Consider the following 15,070-nt stretch of genomic DNA (forward strand, 5'->3'; position numbering starts at 1 on the left):
TTCAAATACATTATCAGTTAATTATTCTTTTAATATATTTCTTTTTCGAAATGTAATGAAGTAATTTTTTATTGTTTCATAAAAGAAAAGTTGGTTTGATATTCTTAGTGAATGGGATGAGAATATAAAAAACGTAGGGAAAGTGAGTTCATTATTTTTGCCGTCAATTCCAAGCATCCATCAGAACTAATGGATTTACAGAATGAAAATGAAGGGAATTAAATGACATATTTCAAGACCTTTTCATTGATGATATCAGTTAAGATTTCAGAAATATAATCTTTGCTTCTGTTCTTAATTATCATTATTTTCTGTAGAAAAAGATGTGAATTATTTTTCTACTTTTGTATATAAATTATTTCTAGTTATTTATGTTCTCTATCCACTTGGAACATTATTCATATTTTTCAGTACGTTCGAAAGTAGATAGTTTGTTTTCTACCATATAATTACCTACTACCTGAAAGTATATTATCAAATTTAATAAAAATGTTAAGATATTTTGATATCTTATATAAATTAAACACCTAATTAGTAAAGGTTGCTGATTTATTCACTTACTTTTGAGTTGTGGTACGTTCTATAAATACAACATTAACATTTTTTCTGCTAATGGTAAAGAAGGAAAAAATGTTATAACTGGTGAGCTATTTATCTTTGACGTGCTTAAAAATTGTTCCTTTGACTCAATTAATAAAAATATTTATAACAATATCTGAAATGTTATCAATTTAGCACCTAAGTACTCAATGAAGACTAACTGTAGTTGAAAACAAAAAATTGCATCTAAAATAGTACAGTAGAAGCCATTCTTCAGGTTATGCTCTCCTTCTCCCTCCACTGGGGAATTTCGAAAAATCCCTTCTTAGTGTGTGTTTTCATGATGTACTCTAACTATACCAAATTTTACCTCTAGGTTTAGCGGTTTGCTCTGGGCGATGTTGAATCAGTCAGTCAGGACAAGTAATTTTGTATATTTAGATAATTAATATGCACTGTTTTATAATACCATATTGTAATATTATCTTGAAGAAATTTTATAATTATTAAACTGAATTTAAAGGCTTGTTAAAGCTCATTTGAATGTATCTGAATCAAAAATGTTGATTGATGTATAATGCATCACATAGTCCACTTATAAAGCTGTCAGATTTCTACAACTGAATGATTAAATAAACAAAATTTTGTTTTGATCTCTTCAATTCCATTAACCCTTAATAAATTACTTAAACATTATAAAATTAAGGGAAAATGCTTAATTGTAATTATTAATAAAATACAAAAGAATGCCTTAATTTTATAGTGTTTGATTATGACACTTAAAAAGGATTAATGCTTTTATCTTTTACTCTTTCTATCTTGTGGGCACCGAGAGGGCATTTTTTTCAGGTTCATTGTGAGTTTGGCCTGACCCACCATGGGATAGTGGAGTGGTGAGGGACATGGCCTGATATATCCAGGATGGACCACTTTCAAAAATTTCCTAAGGATTTTTCAACCTGCCGAATTTGATTGAAAATTTAAACCAAAGTTTCCCATAGTTGGTAGGCCCTTACAGTTTTAGTCAACTGGCTGGCTATGATTCATGCTATCACTCTCTGGCTTTTACTCTACCCTGTCCTACTCCAAAACAGGAAAATTGAATGGAACCACAGATTGTTGAACTTTGTCTAATTTAACACAACTTTTTTTCTACAGATAACAATAAATCTGTTAAACTAGGTAGCTATTTTGAATTGAACTTTTTCAACTGTATATGCATTCAGTATGTTTAGATCTAATTGAAGTGTTTGGGCAATGTAAATAATAATGCTTAATATTAACAATGCAACAAATATTTGGTTACTATTCAGTATTTGGTTGAATACCGAATACCTAAAAACAGGAGTAAGAAATAACAAAAACATAGTAAATTAATAATTTTGGTAACTTTTATTAATTCTGAACATACATTTCAAGTTCGAGAAAGTGCAATTTTTTGCTTATTTATGTAAAAGATCAAAGGAAAAGTAATATAACCAAGTTATTTTTTTAAGAGATCAAAAAAAGATAACAAATGAAAACTACTATTTATTATGTAGTTTAGTCATCTATATACTCGTATATAAAAGAACAAGTCCTGATAGGATAATTAATGCAGAGCCAAAACTACTGGTGCTAGAAACTTAAAAATTTGAGGGTATTCCTTTTGTAAAGTTTAGGCATGCTAAGAAAAGATTTTACGAAATTCAACTCTAAAGGGGTAAAAAAGAGTAAAAAATTCATATGAAAATTTTTACTGCGTGGGCACATTAGATCGAAACTTAGGTCATAAAATGTGAAAAAATAATAATTAATGATCTGTAAAGCATTTTTATGAAATCATCCCTTATTATAAACTTGAAAATTAAATTAACTGTTTTGTTTCATTGTACAAAATTATTTATCATAACTGAAGTTCCGGACAGCTTGGTAGCCTGAACGGCTCCAGGCTTTCTCCCATAGATGCTAAGTGAGTTTCATTACAAGCATTTAGCTTTCTGAAAGTCTATGAGAACAATTATTTGGCATTGACGACCACAAATTTTACGCCAGTAATCTGCCTTGACTTGTTCGATTATGCTATCAACTCAATTTCATAATTATTTCCACATTTTCACTTTGCGGTCCTTCTCTGTTCATTTTCCGTTATTTACACGTGTAGGTCATTTCATTGTTATTCACATTTGATATCATCATTTATCACATACTACCATGATGCTCGTGTCTGTCCGCTACAACTGTCAAGAATTAATGCGATTGACGAAGTGTAGTGACAGTGGGCCAATAGAGAGCAGGGTGTGTGATTCTTTTCATAATGTGGTTTGTGTGCCAATTTTCGTATGTGTATTAATCAAGCTGAATAGTTTGGTTGAATATTTAGCTATTCGGCCACACTCCTGGCCGAATAGAATATTCGATGAATGGATCCTGGCCGAATAGAATATTTGGCCAGGATCCATCCAATTGTCGGCTGAATATACTATTCGTTAATATGAAAGTGTCAAATTTGAAATCCTCTCGTATTATTTCTTTTTAAGATTTTTCTAAAAAATCAATTAATTTAGCCACTAAAAATAAAACAGATCCCATACTGAGATAAACTATTAAATGTAAAATAAACTGTCTCTGGTATTAAAAAAATCACAAAACCTAATAATCAAGAGGCATGTTGTTGTTTACAAGATTTCACTTGCAAGCACTTCTGATAATTGATGCAGCATCGTCATTGGGCAAATGAATAGAAATGGAATAAGAATGCAAATTTAAAATTTTAAAGCAGTAGACTTTTGATTTGTATATCGTAAGTGATTAAGGTTAAAATTTAGATACAACATAAAAATTAAATAAAACATATAAAACAATGAAATAAGTAAATATATAAATAATAAATACATGTACATGTAATCTTTAAACTAGTGGCCTCTAAATTTGTAAAAAACTATTTTAGCATTATAACAAACACTATTCAATGTTTAGGGATGGCCATCGTCAGATAATTGCAAGGATTGCAAAGTAAGATATGTATAGTTTCCAAGTGAAACTTAACCTAGGAGCTGCATAAGCCTGTAACAATATCACTTCCAAATAGGTTCATAAGTATCAATTAAAACCTTACTTAACTTCATCATATATTTGGCCAGTGAAATGTATCGATGTTCAGCAGTGCAGGTGGTCAGCATTTTGGTTGTGACTTCTACATAAGATGTAAATCCCTATCTTAAGTACCACAAGTGCTACTTAAGATAGAAATTTTATAAACTCTAGATCTTTTCAAAAGAGCAAGTTAACCATATCATTTGTTAACAATTTCCTTAGATTGGGTTGGGAATGTGTGGCTAAAACAGAACCTTTCTTTCTAAAGATTCTTACTAACTTCAGAGGTACATGTTTGAAGTATAGAATGGAGAATGTGGTAAATGTTAATTTTGGTTTTACATACAGATAGAATGAAATGACTGAAACAATGATAACAATGTTGAATCATTTTTGTTACAGTTTTATAGGATCTGATAGTGAGATGTGTAGTCCTAAAGAACATTTAATCTGAAATAAATTCTGATTCTACTATTATACTATTCTTTACACAAATGGTCATATTCAATAGTTTGATATTCTCACATGCTGTAAATCCATTCTGACAGACATTTTGAAATGAGTCAATTCAGTCCTTTGTCTCAAAAATTTTTATATAGAGATCCATAAAATGTTCTTTAGGACTACAATGGTATTCACTAATTTTTTCTGAAATATGCAAATTTTTTTATTTTACTTGATTCTTTAAAATTATATTTTATAAATATAAATACAGTAGAGCGTCGATTTTCCGAATCAATTGGGGACTGGGGTTGTCCAGATAACTGATATTTCGGATAACTGATTTACATACGAAAAAAATAGTTTAACGTATCCGATGTCGAAATTTTTATCCGTTGCGTGTCGCTTTGCGTTGAATTTTCGTCGATGTTAAGACTAACAAAGACTATTGTATCGTTAAAAATTATTTTTTTAAATTTTGTACAAACAAAATAAATATATTGAAAAATATAAAAATAATAAAAAATTATACTTCATATGTTAATTTAGTATCAAAAACGTAAAATATTTGAGTAGCCCAAGACATAGCCANAAATAATTGCACATGGATAGGTTGGTGAACGAGGAGACCAATAAATGTACCGAATCTGGAAATGAGGCAACCTGGGAAGAGACAACATATAACATCAGTTGATGTTCTAGCTGTGTGGGCTGTCACCACCCCATCTTGTTGAAACCACACACACCTGACAGGAATACATTTTCATCATAATCGTATGAAATAAACTATTATTAATATTTAGAAATTTAAAGTTTGATTATTTATCCAAAAAAACATTAAATGTATTATCAAATTTATTTATTTTAGTCCCAGATCGAAGCTCACATTTGGAAAATTTTGATGAATTCGGATAGTGAAAATAAGGAAGTAAATATTCAGTTAAATGTTTTAAGAATCTTACAGTTATAAAATTTTTTGATTAAGTTAATATTATGCTTAATATTGTGAAATTTCAGATTGCTGCTTCTTGTTTTGCACTACTTGTTATGTGTGGAGGAGGAGGACACAATAATGTTAACTATGTTTTGAATTGGCAGAATCAAATGTCCAGATTGCTTTCGACACTTAATTTAATATTGTCGCAACTTCTTGAAGATATAGAAGTAGGTGAGAATTAAATTATCAAAATGCATTTTTGTTTTTCAAAATGAATTTATTTTTAAAGAAGTTAAGTAAGTGATTTTATAGAATTACTCATACTTAAATAGAAGACTTCAACAGAAATCCAGACTACTTTTTTCAGCTAGCCAACTGTTTTAATATATGCAATAACATATACATGGATCCATTTCAATTAATAATGTCAAATGAATTGCCGGATTACTTATTGAGCTGTGATGAGGCTAATTTAATGATTAGATATAAAATAATTGGCTCTGAATAGGCAGTTAGGTCACCATCTAATGATAAATCTAATAATTAGAAATAAATATAATTTTAAACTTGGGATATTCTTGAAGGAAACATCTGCCTGGAACTCACACCTGCAATTCCTGCTTGTCATGCAGATGCTTTGCCAGTTACTCTGCTTGGACTCTTAATCAAGCAATTTGTTTAGCATTAGTAATTGAATTGGGTTGATATACATTTTATTGTACAGGTATACCTATACCTCGGGTTATGTCATTTTGAATTAAGTCATTTTCGATTATACGTCATTTGTCAAAAAAATACATGCAAAATAAAAATCAAGTTTAAGTCATTTTATTCGACTTTACGTCTATCTGCCACAAATATTTAAGTTGTAATATCACTAGAAAAGCATTAAAAGTACATAAAATCATATTAAAATATGTACTTTTACAGTAAATGTTAATATAATCATCATAAATCCTACAGAACGAAATATGAAAACATCTGTGACTCTGTGTTGTCTTATTTAGCGGTCTTTAAGAGCTCAATATTGGCATTTTCCACGGTAGTTCCAATATCTACCATTTGGCATCGTTGTCAGCGCCACTCGATATTAGTAAATTTAACATAAATTAGTTTATTTTCTACTATTGCAAAATAATTTTAATAACTATATTTGTTATTTAACCTTACAAAATCTTATTTTATAATGTTTTCGAGCAAACCACATTCACAAATAAAGAGTCTGCGGTGTACTATAAACATTATTAAATTGTAAACATATACATTTACAAGTATGTATGTACATGTATTTGTAAATTTAGATTACTTTTTTTCTGTACTATATTAAAAACTAAAATTTATTTGTCTGTAAGCTTAAAATAAATTCTTATTAACCATATATTATTAAAAATGCATTTATAAATAAAATACAGAACTGGGAATGGTTTAGCCTAATGACAAAGAAATTCGGAGACAAGTAAATTTGACTTAAGTCGAAAAACAACTTAAGTCACCTCTCCTGGAACCAATTACTGACGTAAGGTGAGGTATACCCATACATATATATCATGCTGGGGTAAAAGTGAAAGTTGGCAGAGAGCATTGGCATTAAATTCATCTCCACTTGACACCTTGAGTGACCCAGTATTGTTATATCTAAATTAGTTAAGTAATTAATAACTCTGGAAGTGAAGACTGGATGGGAGTTTTGGTAGCGTAACTGGCAATGCATCTGCATGGCAAGAAAGAGTTGCAGGTTTGAGTCCCATTCCAGACCAATCTTTTCTTCCAAAATACAGGCAAAATACCGCTAGTTATAATCATCTCTTGATAAAACAAATTGCAGATATGAGAAAAAAATAACTTAAATAAAAAAGACCTCTATAATAAATTAATGACTGTATATACAAGTAATAGTTATGGGGTTGAAGATATAGAATTTTGCAATATCGATATTCAAGTATTCAAATAAATTCAAAAGATTAATAGATTCAATGTCTTGAATCTATTAATCTTTTGAATTTATTAATTGTAATTAATATTTATTTGTAAAGAAATGAATTTTTAAAAATATAAATTTGTTACAGATGTACGGGTTTGTCAAACCATTACCGACAATTACAGTCTTCCCCAAACGGTCGAAGGAAATTATACAAATTCATTTAAATACTCTCTGTATTTTCAAGCAGTGGTAGCATGTGTAGTGAAAATGTTAAAGTAAGGTTTTTTATTTTGAATTTTTAAACTATATTTGCTTATTTTAAATGTTTTTATGTAAATAATAAATTAAAGTCTCATTTGTGACGTGCTTATTTTATGGAACATCCACAAATATTAGACAGGTTGGAAACTTGACTTATCTAGTTGTTGAATAGTTTTAAGATTTTCTTTCACTGTGCTCACTTGTTATTACATCATCTATAAAAATATGATCAGTAATATTTCTAAATACAGGATGGAGCAGAAGGGACAAACTTTTTTAAAAACTCACATCATCTGTAATTGTTACTATAAAAGATATTTTTTGGAAGATGTGAGTTCGTATTGAAATAGAATTTTACAGAATCAAGTGTGGAAAACATCATCTCCCATGTGGTGTCTGTTATCAGGGATGCATTTCTGAAGGCAATTTTGGTGACTTCCATGCAAATAGCTTCCTTTGGTTCTTGCAAAGAATAGGCTTATGCTCAAATACACATGCCTTGAGGTATCTCCACAAGAAATAATTGCACATGGATAGGTTGGTGAACGAGGAGACCAATAAATGTACCGAATCTGGAAATGAGGCAACCTGGGAAGAGACAACATATAACATCAATTGATGTTCTAGCTGTGTGGGCTGTCACCACCCCATCTTGTTGAAACCACACACACCTGACAGGAATACATTTTCATCATAATCAAAGATGTGGAAACGTATTCTCATCAGATGTGTACAACTGAGCGATCCCCTTTGCAAACAGTTGTATGCAAACATACGGTGTTCTATTGTCCATAGCTCTGTTCATTCAACTGAAGAGATAATGCTAAGACCTCACTAGTTTCACGCTAACTGCACTTCACTGGTGGTGAGTTGTAGCCATTTCAAAAATGTCCGTCCTTTCTGCCCCACCCTGTATAAACAGGATGCTCACTTAAACATTTATCCAGAGCAAAAGAGATTTTTCTAACATTGGCCAAGTTAGGTTGACTGCAGTAGACATAAGTATACCAGATACAGGCCTCGGAGTCGCTCACTTTTCTCACTTGTACTCACTTTTCTGAAGTATCCTCACTTTTCTCACTTTTCAGGTCATTTTCTCACTTTTCTCACTTTTTTGGTCATTTCCACGTGTTTAAAAATTAGGAAGATGTGGGACCAATCAAAAATAGTTTTAAAGCCAGACGATCTGCCGTATTATCGAANTATTACTTTTTAGCTGAATATTATAAGCAACTTTATACCACAATCTTTTAAATATCTAGCACAAAACTTTTGCTAAACCAGTGTTTTTCAACCTTAAATACACGTCCCTTTTACAAGTTAAAAATTTCTGGCGACCTCCCAGGGCCATATTAAAATTATGTCAGTAATTTTAAAAACTATGTATTTAATTTTTTTTTCTGTTGAGACCTAAATATCGATCAAAAAACCAATTGTACTGTGCAAAGAAGTCGCAAGAGCCCTGCAAATAGTAACTTTGCCAAGGGGGCGCTGGAGGCAAGTGCGCCTTGTGCCGCCCACGCAGTAACGTACGCTCACCTTCTTTTGTTTCTGTCAGTTGTTCGAGTGTGCCAACTAGTACACATGTGATTGTATTGTCTTTGCGCTTTGCTCCACACGAGCATAAAATGAATACGTTTTTCAAAAGATCGTACAGACACTTGTCTTTTTCTTTTACTCACGACCCCGTGTAAGGCTTTGCGACCTCTCTGGGGGTCGCGACCCACAGGCTGAAAAACACTGTGCTAAACTAACATTTTTGAGCAAGTTTATACATCTTCATCAGGTGTAAACAGTGGCGGAATTCAATAACTTTACAACTAGTTTGCCACACTAGTTACCATTTTAAGTATAAAAAAGTATTTATTTATAAGTTTATATGCAGGGCCTTACAGTATTTTTTTGCATCAACACATCCCACACATTAAAAAAAATATACAAAATAATAGTAGCAGCAAAAATAAATTAAAACATACAATATAACAACATAAAACAAAGATGGCTAGACCTAATTGTGCCCCCTGACTGTGAACCCCAGACAAGAACAAATCACTGTTATCTGACAATTAGTTTAAAAGATATCCTAATGTAACAAACAGGATTATAATAAAAATCCGGCAAAGAGTTACATAACTTTCCCGGCTATTATGAGATCTTATTTAGAAAATAATTTTTATAATTTTAATTACAATACAACTTAATAAAATTACGTGTGGTGCCATCTGTTATGAGATTTTGTTATAAAAACTTTTTATATTTTTAATTACTATAAAATGGCAAAAAAGCTTAATTTTGAGGGTAGGGATGGGTTTTATAAAAAAAAAGTATAAATGTTAATAACAAATAAACTTGTCATTAAGTCTGATCCTACTCAAGATACACATGGCCTCTCTATCTCCCCACCCTCTTGACCTTTCCCCACCAAAATTTAATAGCATCAATGCCCCTCATATACAAGCCACCATGCTAAATTTTGTGAATGGTTGTCTCTTTAATCCGATGTATTCTTTTGGTAGACTATCTTACAGCATCAGGTTAACGAATTCTTTTATTATATTTACATATGCATTTCGAACTGGTTTCATATTTCCAGTTCCTCTTCAGTGCTCTATAAATTACAATTATAGATATTAAGTCGACAAAAATTTATACAGATTAAAAATTAACAAAGTATTTAGATGTTAAATAACACAACATAAACAAATTACTAGTACCTTTAAGGATTTTACACATTTCTTTTTATCCTCAGTTGGATTGTTATGAATCGCAGTATGACTTAACAATTGCTATAATCAATAATAACATAATCATAAAAATCATAAAATTTAGTGACACACGAGTAGTTTAAAAAACTATATAAAGTTTTCAAAAAAATCATACATACAGGTTTTTCTTTGAAACATATTCTACTAAAACACCAGTACTGTACTGGGCGTAAAATGTAATATGATGAAAATATTGCTATAAATGATAAACAATGATACAAACTAAGAGATAAAAATTTCTAAAAAAGGAAGGAAGTTTTTTTCTTTTACAAAAAATATACATACAGACTCTTTTTTTCTTTGTTTTAATATTCCTTGAACATTATTCCATTCATCAATTTTGGGCTTAGATCCGCAATATAATTAAACATTGCTACAAATAACAATATACAATAACAATACAATTATAAACCTCAAACAGATAAGTTGTACAAATATTTCTACAAAAATATACATACAGGTTTTCTTCTTTTTCCGTATTTTTTTGAAAATATTCCGTATTTTCAAAAAAATACGGAAAAAGAAGAAAACCTGTATGTAAAGCTTTGGTGGAGGTCAAAACAACACCTGAGAAGCCAATGTCAACATAGAAGTGACAGTCTGTTGCCAAATTGTTTGTGGGTAGCAGGAGGTAGGACAAGGTCATACCTCTTTTCCCGGCAACGGTTTGGTGGAAACCGCCCAGTTTGTCACTGGATGGCATTTTTGTTCTTTTGATCCCATGAGGTGGAAATCAGTTTGTCAGGTCAAGTGGTAGAGGATGAGAGAGGTCGTCGGTAAGGTGTCGGCAATATCCAAATAAAAGACACCATTAACAGATCAGTTCTTAATCATGTAATAACATAATCAGTTTGTAATTTGTAAAGAAAAGTTACTTTCCATAGATGAGATTTCTTCTCAAGAAATATCGCTGAGAGAAACAGCTGCAGCTAATACAAAAATTGGAGGGCAAGGCTATACATACAGTCATTGCAAAAATAAGTGTTCCATGAATAAATGCAGTTGTAAAAACAAGGGACTCTTGTGCAATTCAAAGTGCCATAACAGTTTAAGTTGTTACAATAAATAAGATTGTATAACATTAATCATATAATTTATGTGTAAGATTAATCATATAATTTATGTGTAAGTTTATTATTGTATTATTTTCTTTAATGATTTAGAATGTACTGTTCGTTTTAGGTTCAACAGTTTATTTACATGTGCTGTTACTTAAGCTTTCTCCTATTTTGATGTCAATATTAAAAAGTTGCATTTTTGTCTTAATGTAATAAAAATATTTTTATTCAACATTCACCATCAGTGCATGCTGAATGTCAACACTTGCCAGTGTAAATGAGAAATAATGATATTTAGCAAATATTTCGTACATACACGAAACAACTGAGTGAATGCTGACATTAACCGGAGATTCACATTCACCAGATATTGGTCATTCACAGTAACATATACANAACACAACATAAACAAATTACTAGTACCTTTAAGGATTTTACACATTTCTTTTTATCCTCAGTTGGATTGTTATGAATCGCAGTATGACTTAACAATTGCTATAATCAATAATAACATAATCATAAAAATCATAAAATTTAGTGACACACAAGTAGTTTAAAACTTTATATAAAGTTTTCAAAAAATCATATATACAGGCTTTTTCCTATCATATGTACAGGCATATGACAGGGCAAAAAATCATATGTACAGGCATATGTACAGGGCATAAAATGTAATATGATGAAAATATTGCTATAAATGACAAACAGTGATACAAACTAAGTGATAAAAATTTCTAAAAAAAAGGAAGGAAGTTTTTTCTTTTTACAAAAAATATACATACAGACTCTTTTTTTCTTTGTTTTAATATTCCTTGAACATTATTCCATTTATCAATTTTGGGCTTAGATCTGCTATATAATTAAACATTGCTACAAATAACAATATACAATAACAATACAATTATAAACTTTGTAACAGATAAGTTGTACCAATATTTCTACAAAAATATACATACAGGTTTTCTTCTTTTTCCTTAATATAGTCTACCGAAAGAATAAATCGGATTAAAGAGACAACCGTTCACAAAATTTTTCGAGTCTATCTTTTATCCTTTTTAACACACCACAGAAGTATCAGTATATTGGCTTGGATGAACTTCCACAGAACATGTGATAAATTATAATGAAAAACACACAAAGTTAAAAATTTTATAATTTTTATAATTTTTTATAATTTTTTTGTAAATAGTCACAATTCAATTTTTAATTGAAGATATCCTGGGTGGTTCATGTTATCATGTATGCTGTTATGACAGTTTTTGTTTTTGGGAAGAAAATCTATGGCAGCTCACTCACAAAACAAAGTGCCATGGAAGAAGCATGCACTACATGCATACACTTGTAAAAAGGTGGAAAGATCTCTTGCTCTGGATAATGTTTAAGTGGACACCCTAGTAGACTCATTAAGCTAAACTACCTTAACTCAAAGTTTATTTTGTCTTGACTTCCATAAACTCAATGCATTCTGTTTCTATAAGTCTATTTTTAAAATCACATTTTGCCAAATCAGAATTCAAGATCAGAGACTGTTTCATGTCTAATTTTTTATACTTTCTTTTGTTTTCAAGGAAATGGATGATCTTGTATTGTTTAGAATTATACTTTTGATTAAACAACATAAAATTAAAAACTTCGATGTCATTTTGTGCCAAAAATAATGATTGTGTACTTGAATGCAAATTAACCAATTAAAACAGTGCTTTAAAATTATTGTGTTTTTAAATTTTTAGATTTTAAACATGTAAAAATGTAAACAAAGATGTTTGTGCTTTGACAGCTTACTGAGTTATTGACCAATTAAATTTGTGTTTGTTTATTTGGAATTAAGCATTCACATTTCTTGATTTTTGAAATTGTTATAATCTAAAAATGACACTAATGGCATATTCTTAATTGTAGCCATTTCATCTTGTGTCTGACTTACTTCCACTATATTAACTTCGCTCCATTATGTTGAAGGATTGAAATAATTTGATANTTTTTTGTAAATAGTCACAATTCAATTTTTAATTGAAGATATCCTGGGTGGTTCATGTTATCATGTATGCTGTTATGACAGTTTTTGTTTTTGGGAAGAAAATCTATGGCAGCTCACTCACAAAACAAAGTGCCATGGAAGAAGCATGCACTACATGCATACACTTGTAAAAAGGTGGAAAGATCTCTTGCTCTGGATAATGTTTAAGTGGACACCCTAGTAGACTCATTAAGCTAAACTACCTTAACTCAAAGTTTATTTTGTCTTGACTTCCATAAACTCAATGCATTCTGTTTCTATAAGTCTATTTTTAAAATCACATTTTGCCAAATCAGAATTCAAGATCAGAGACTGTTTCATGTCTAATTTTTTATACTTTCTTTTGTTTTCAAGGAAATGGATGATCTTGTATTGTTTAGAATTATACTTTTGATTAAACAACATAAAATTAAAAACTTCGATGTCATTTTGTGCCAAAAATAATGATTGTGTACTTGAATGCAAATTAACCAATTAAAACAGTGCTTTAAAATTATTGTGTTTTTAAATTTTTAGATTTTAAACATGTAAAAATGTAAACAAAGATGTTTGTGCTTTGACAGCTTACTGAGTTATTGACCAATTAAATTTGTGTTTGTTTATTTGGAATTAAGCATTCACATTTCTTGATTTTTGAAATTGTTATAATCTAAAAATGACACTAATGGCATATTCTTAATTGTAGCCATTTCATCTTGTGTCTGACTTACTTCCACTATATTAACTTCGCTCCATTATGTTGAAGGATTGAAATAATTTGATATATTTTAAACTTTACTACAAATATGTAGACAAGCAAGTTTAAAATGTCTAAGTTGGAGGTTATTCTGGAGAGAAAAGCATAACTAATTTGCATATTGAATAATTTGTCATGTTTTAGTAGATTTTAATTCATACATGCATCTTTCATTATCATCATCAGGCTATTAAGGACAAATGTTACCAAAAGCAACAATCATAAATCTGTTGCTTTTAATCTTAGAGAAAAATATATTCTGGATAAACGATCAAAGAACAAAGGTTTTGTATGATATTTTGAAGTTTCAGTTTTAACAGAAACTACAAGTTTGGGTTCAAGTACAATTACTCATTTGGCTTTCATAACTGAACTTCAGAATGAAAACCAGAACTAGTTTATATGGGTATTTAATTTGTAAACTATAACTAAATCAACACCTGTTCACTCGCTGAGAGATTTATTCTTAACACAAACGTTTTCAATCCAATCAATGGATCATCTTCAGGTAAATTAGAACATTTCAAAAAATAGAACAAGTTCAAAATACAAAAAATATAAATATTAATAACGGATAATCAATATATTACTAACAGCAAAATAACGTTTTTAAATAATATAATTAATACAAATGCTGCTAAAATTATAAATAAAAATAAAATATTAAAATATAACAAATAAATTGTGTATACAAAATATTAATACTTCAAACTTAATAGACAAATCGATAACACTATATATTAATAATGCTTAATAAACTGTACGGAGTTTCTCAACTAAACTATACAGAGTTTTTTATATACATAATATTAAAGCTCCTGCTCTTATTTGAAGTTTTTAACTGCAAACTTCCATGCGGAAGGAAGTCCCTCGGCATCCCTTGCGTTGATGCAATTCCCTTTAAGTTTGCTTTTATAAATTTCTAATTTTTCGGCCGTTTTTGCCAAGGTCGGGGAGTGTATTTGTTTCAGTATATCTGCTTCATTCCATCTTACTATCGAACCCTCCGTTTGCGCCATTTGAGACAATACTGTGGCATTCGAACCTTTTCTCACATCATATCTGTGCTCTTTTATCCTTACCCCTAGATTTCTAGTAGTAACCCCAACATATTCTTTATCTATTCCTAACATCTGATTCTCGTATGGGATCTTATATACACCTGACCTATCCTCTTTTTTAACTATCCCTTTATCATTTCTAAGTATTCTGTACAAATTCGGAGCTCTTTTTAAGACTATTCTTGTAACTTTTTTATTTGCGATTTCTTTCATAATGCTTCCTAAGCGCTTGTTGTACGTAAATTTCGTGTATGTAGA

The 15,070-nt window shown here is 30.1% G+C and overlaps 1 protein-coding gene across 1 annotated transcript in view; it reads left to right on the forward strand.

Annotated features, from left to right (window-relative positions):
* Positions 1-15,070, forward strand: part of LOC111640521 (proline-, glutamic acid- and leucine-rich protein 1-like) — a 43,525-nt gene that overhangs the window by 9,773 nt on the left and 18,682 nt on the right. Inside the window, exons 4-6 of the mRNA XM_023386541.1 lie at positions 4,925-4,984; positions 5,074-5,224; positions 7,060-7,189. Of these exons, the coding sequence (XP_023242309.1) occupies positions 4,925-4,984; positions 5,074-5,224; positions 7,060-7,189 (341 nt within the window). The remainder of the gene's footprint in view (positions 1-4,924; positions 4,985-5,073; positions 5,225-7,059; positions 7,190-15,070) is intronic.

Source organism: Centruroides sculpturatus, unplaced genomic scaffold (genome assembly GCF_000671375.1).
Source record: "Centruroides sculpturatus isolate CEXI.00-Female unplaced genomic scaffold, Cexi_2.0 scaffold1396, whole genome shotgun sequence".
NCBI classification, from domain to species: Eukaryota; Metazoa; Arthropoda; class Arachnida; order Scorpiones; family Buthidae; genus Centruroides; species Centruroides sculpturatus.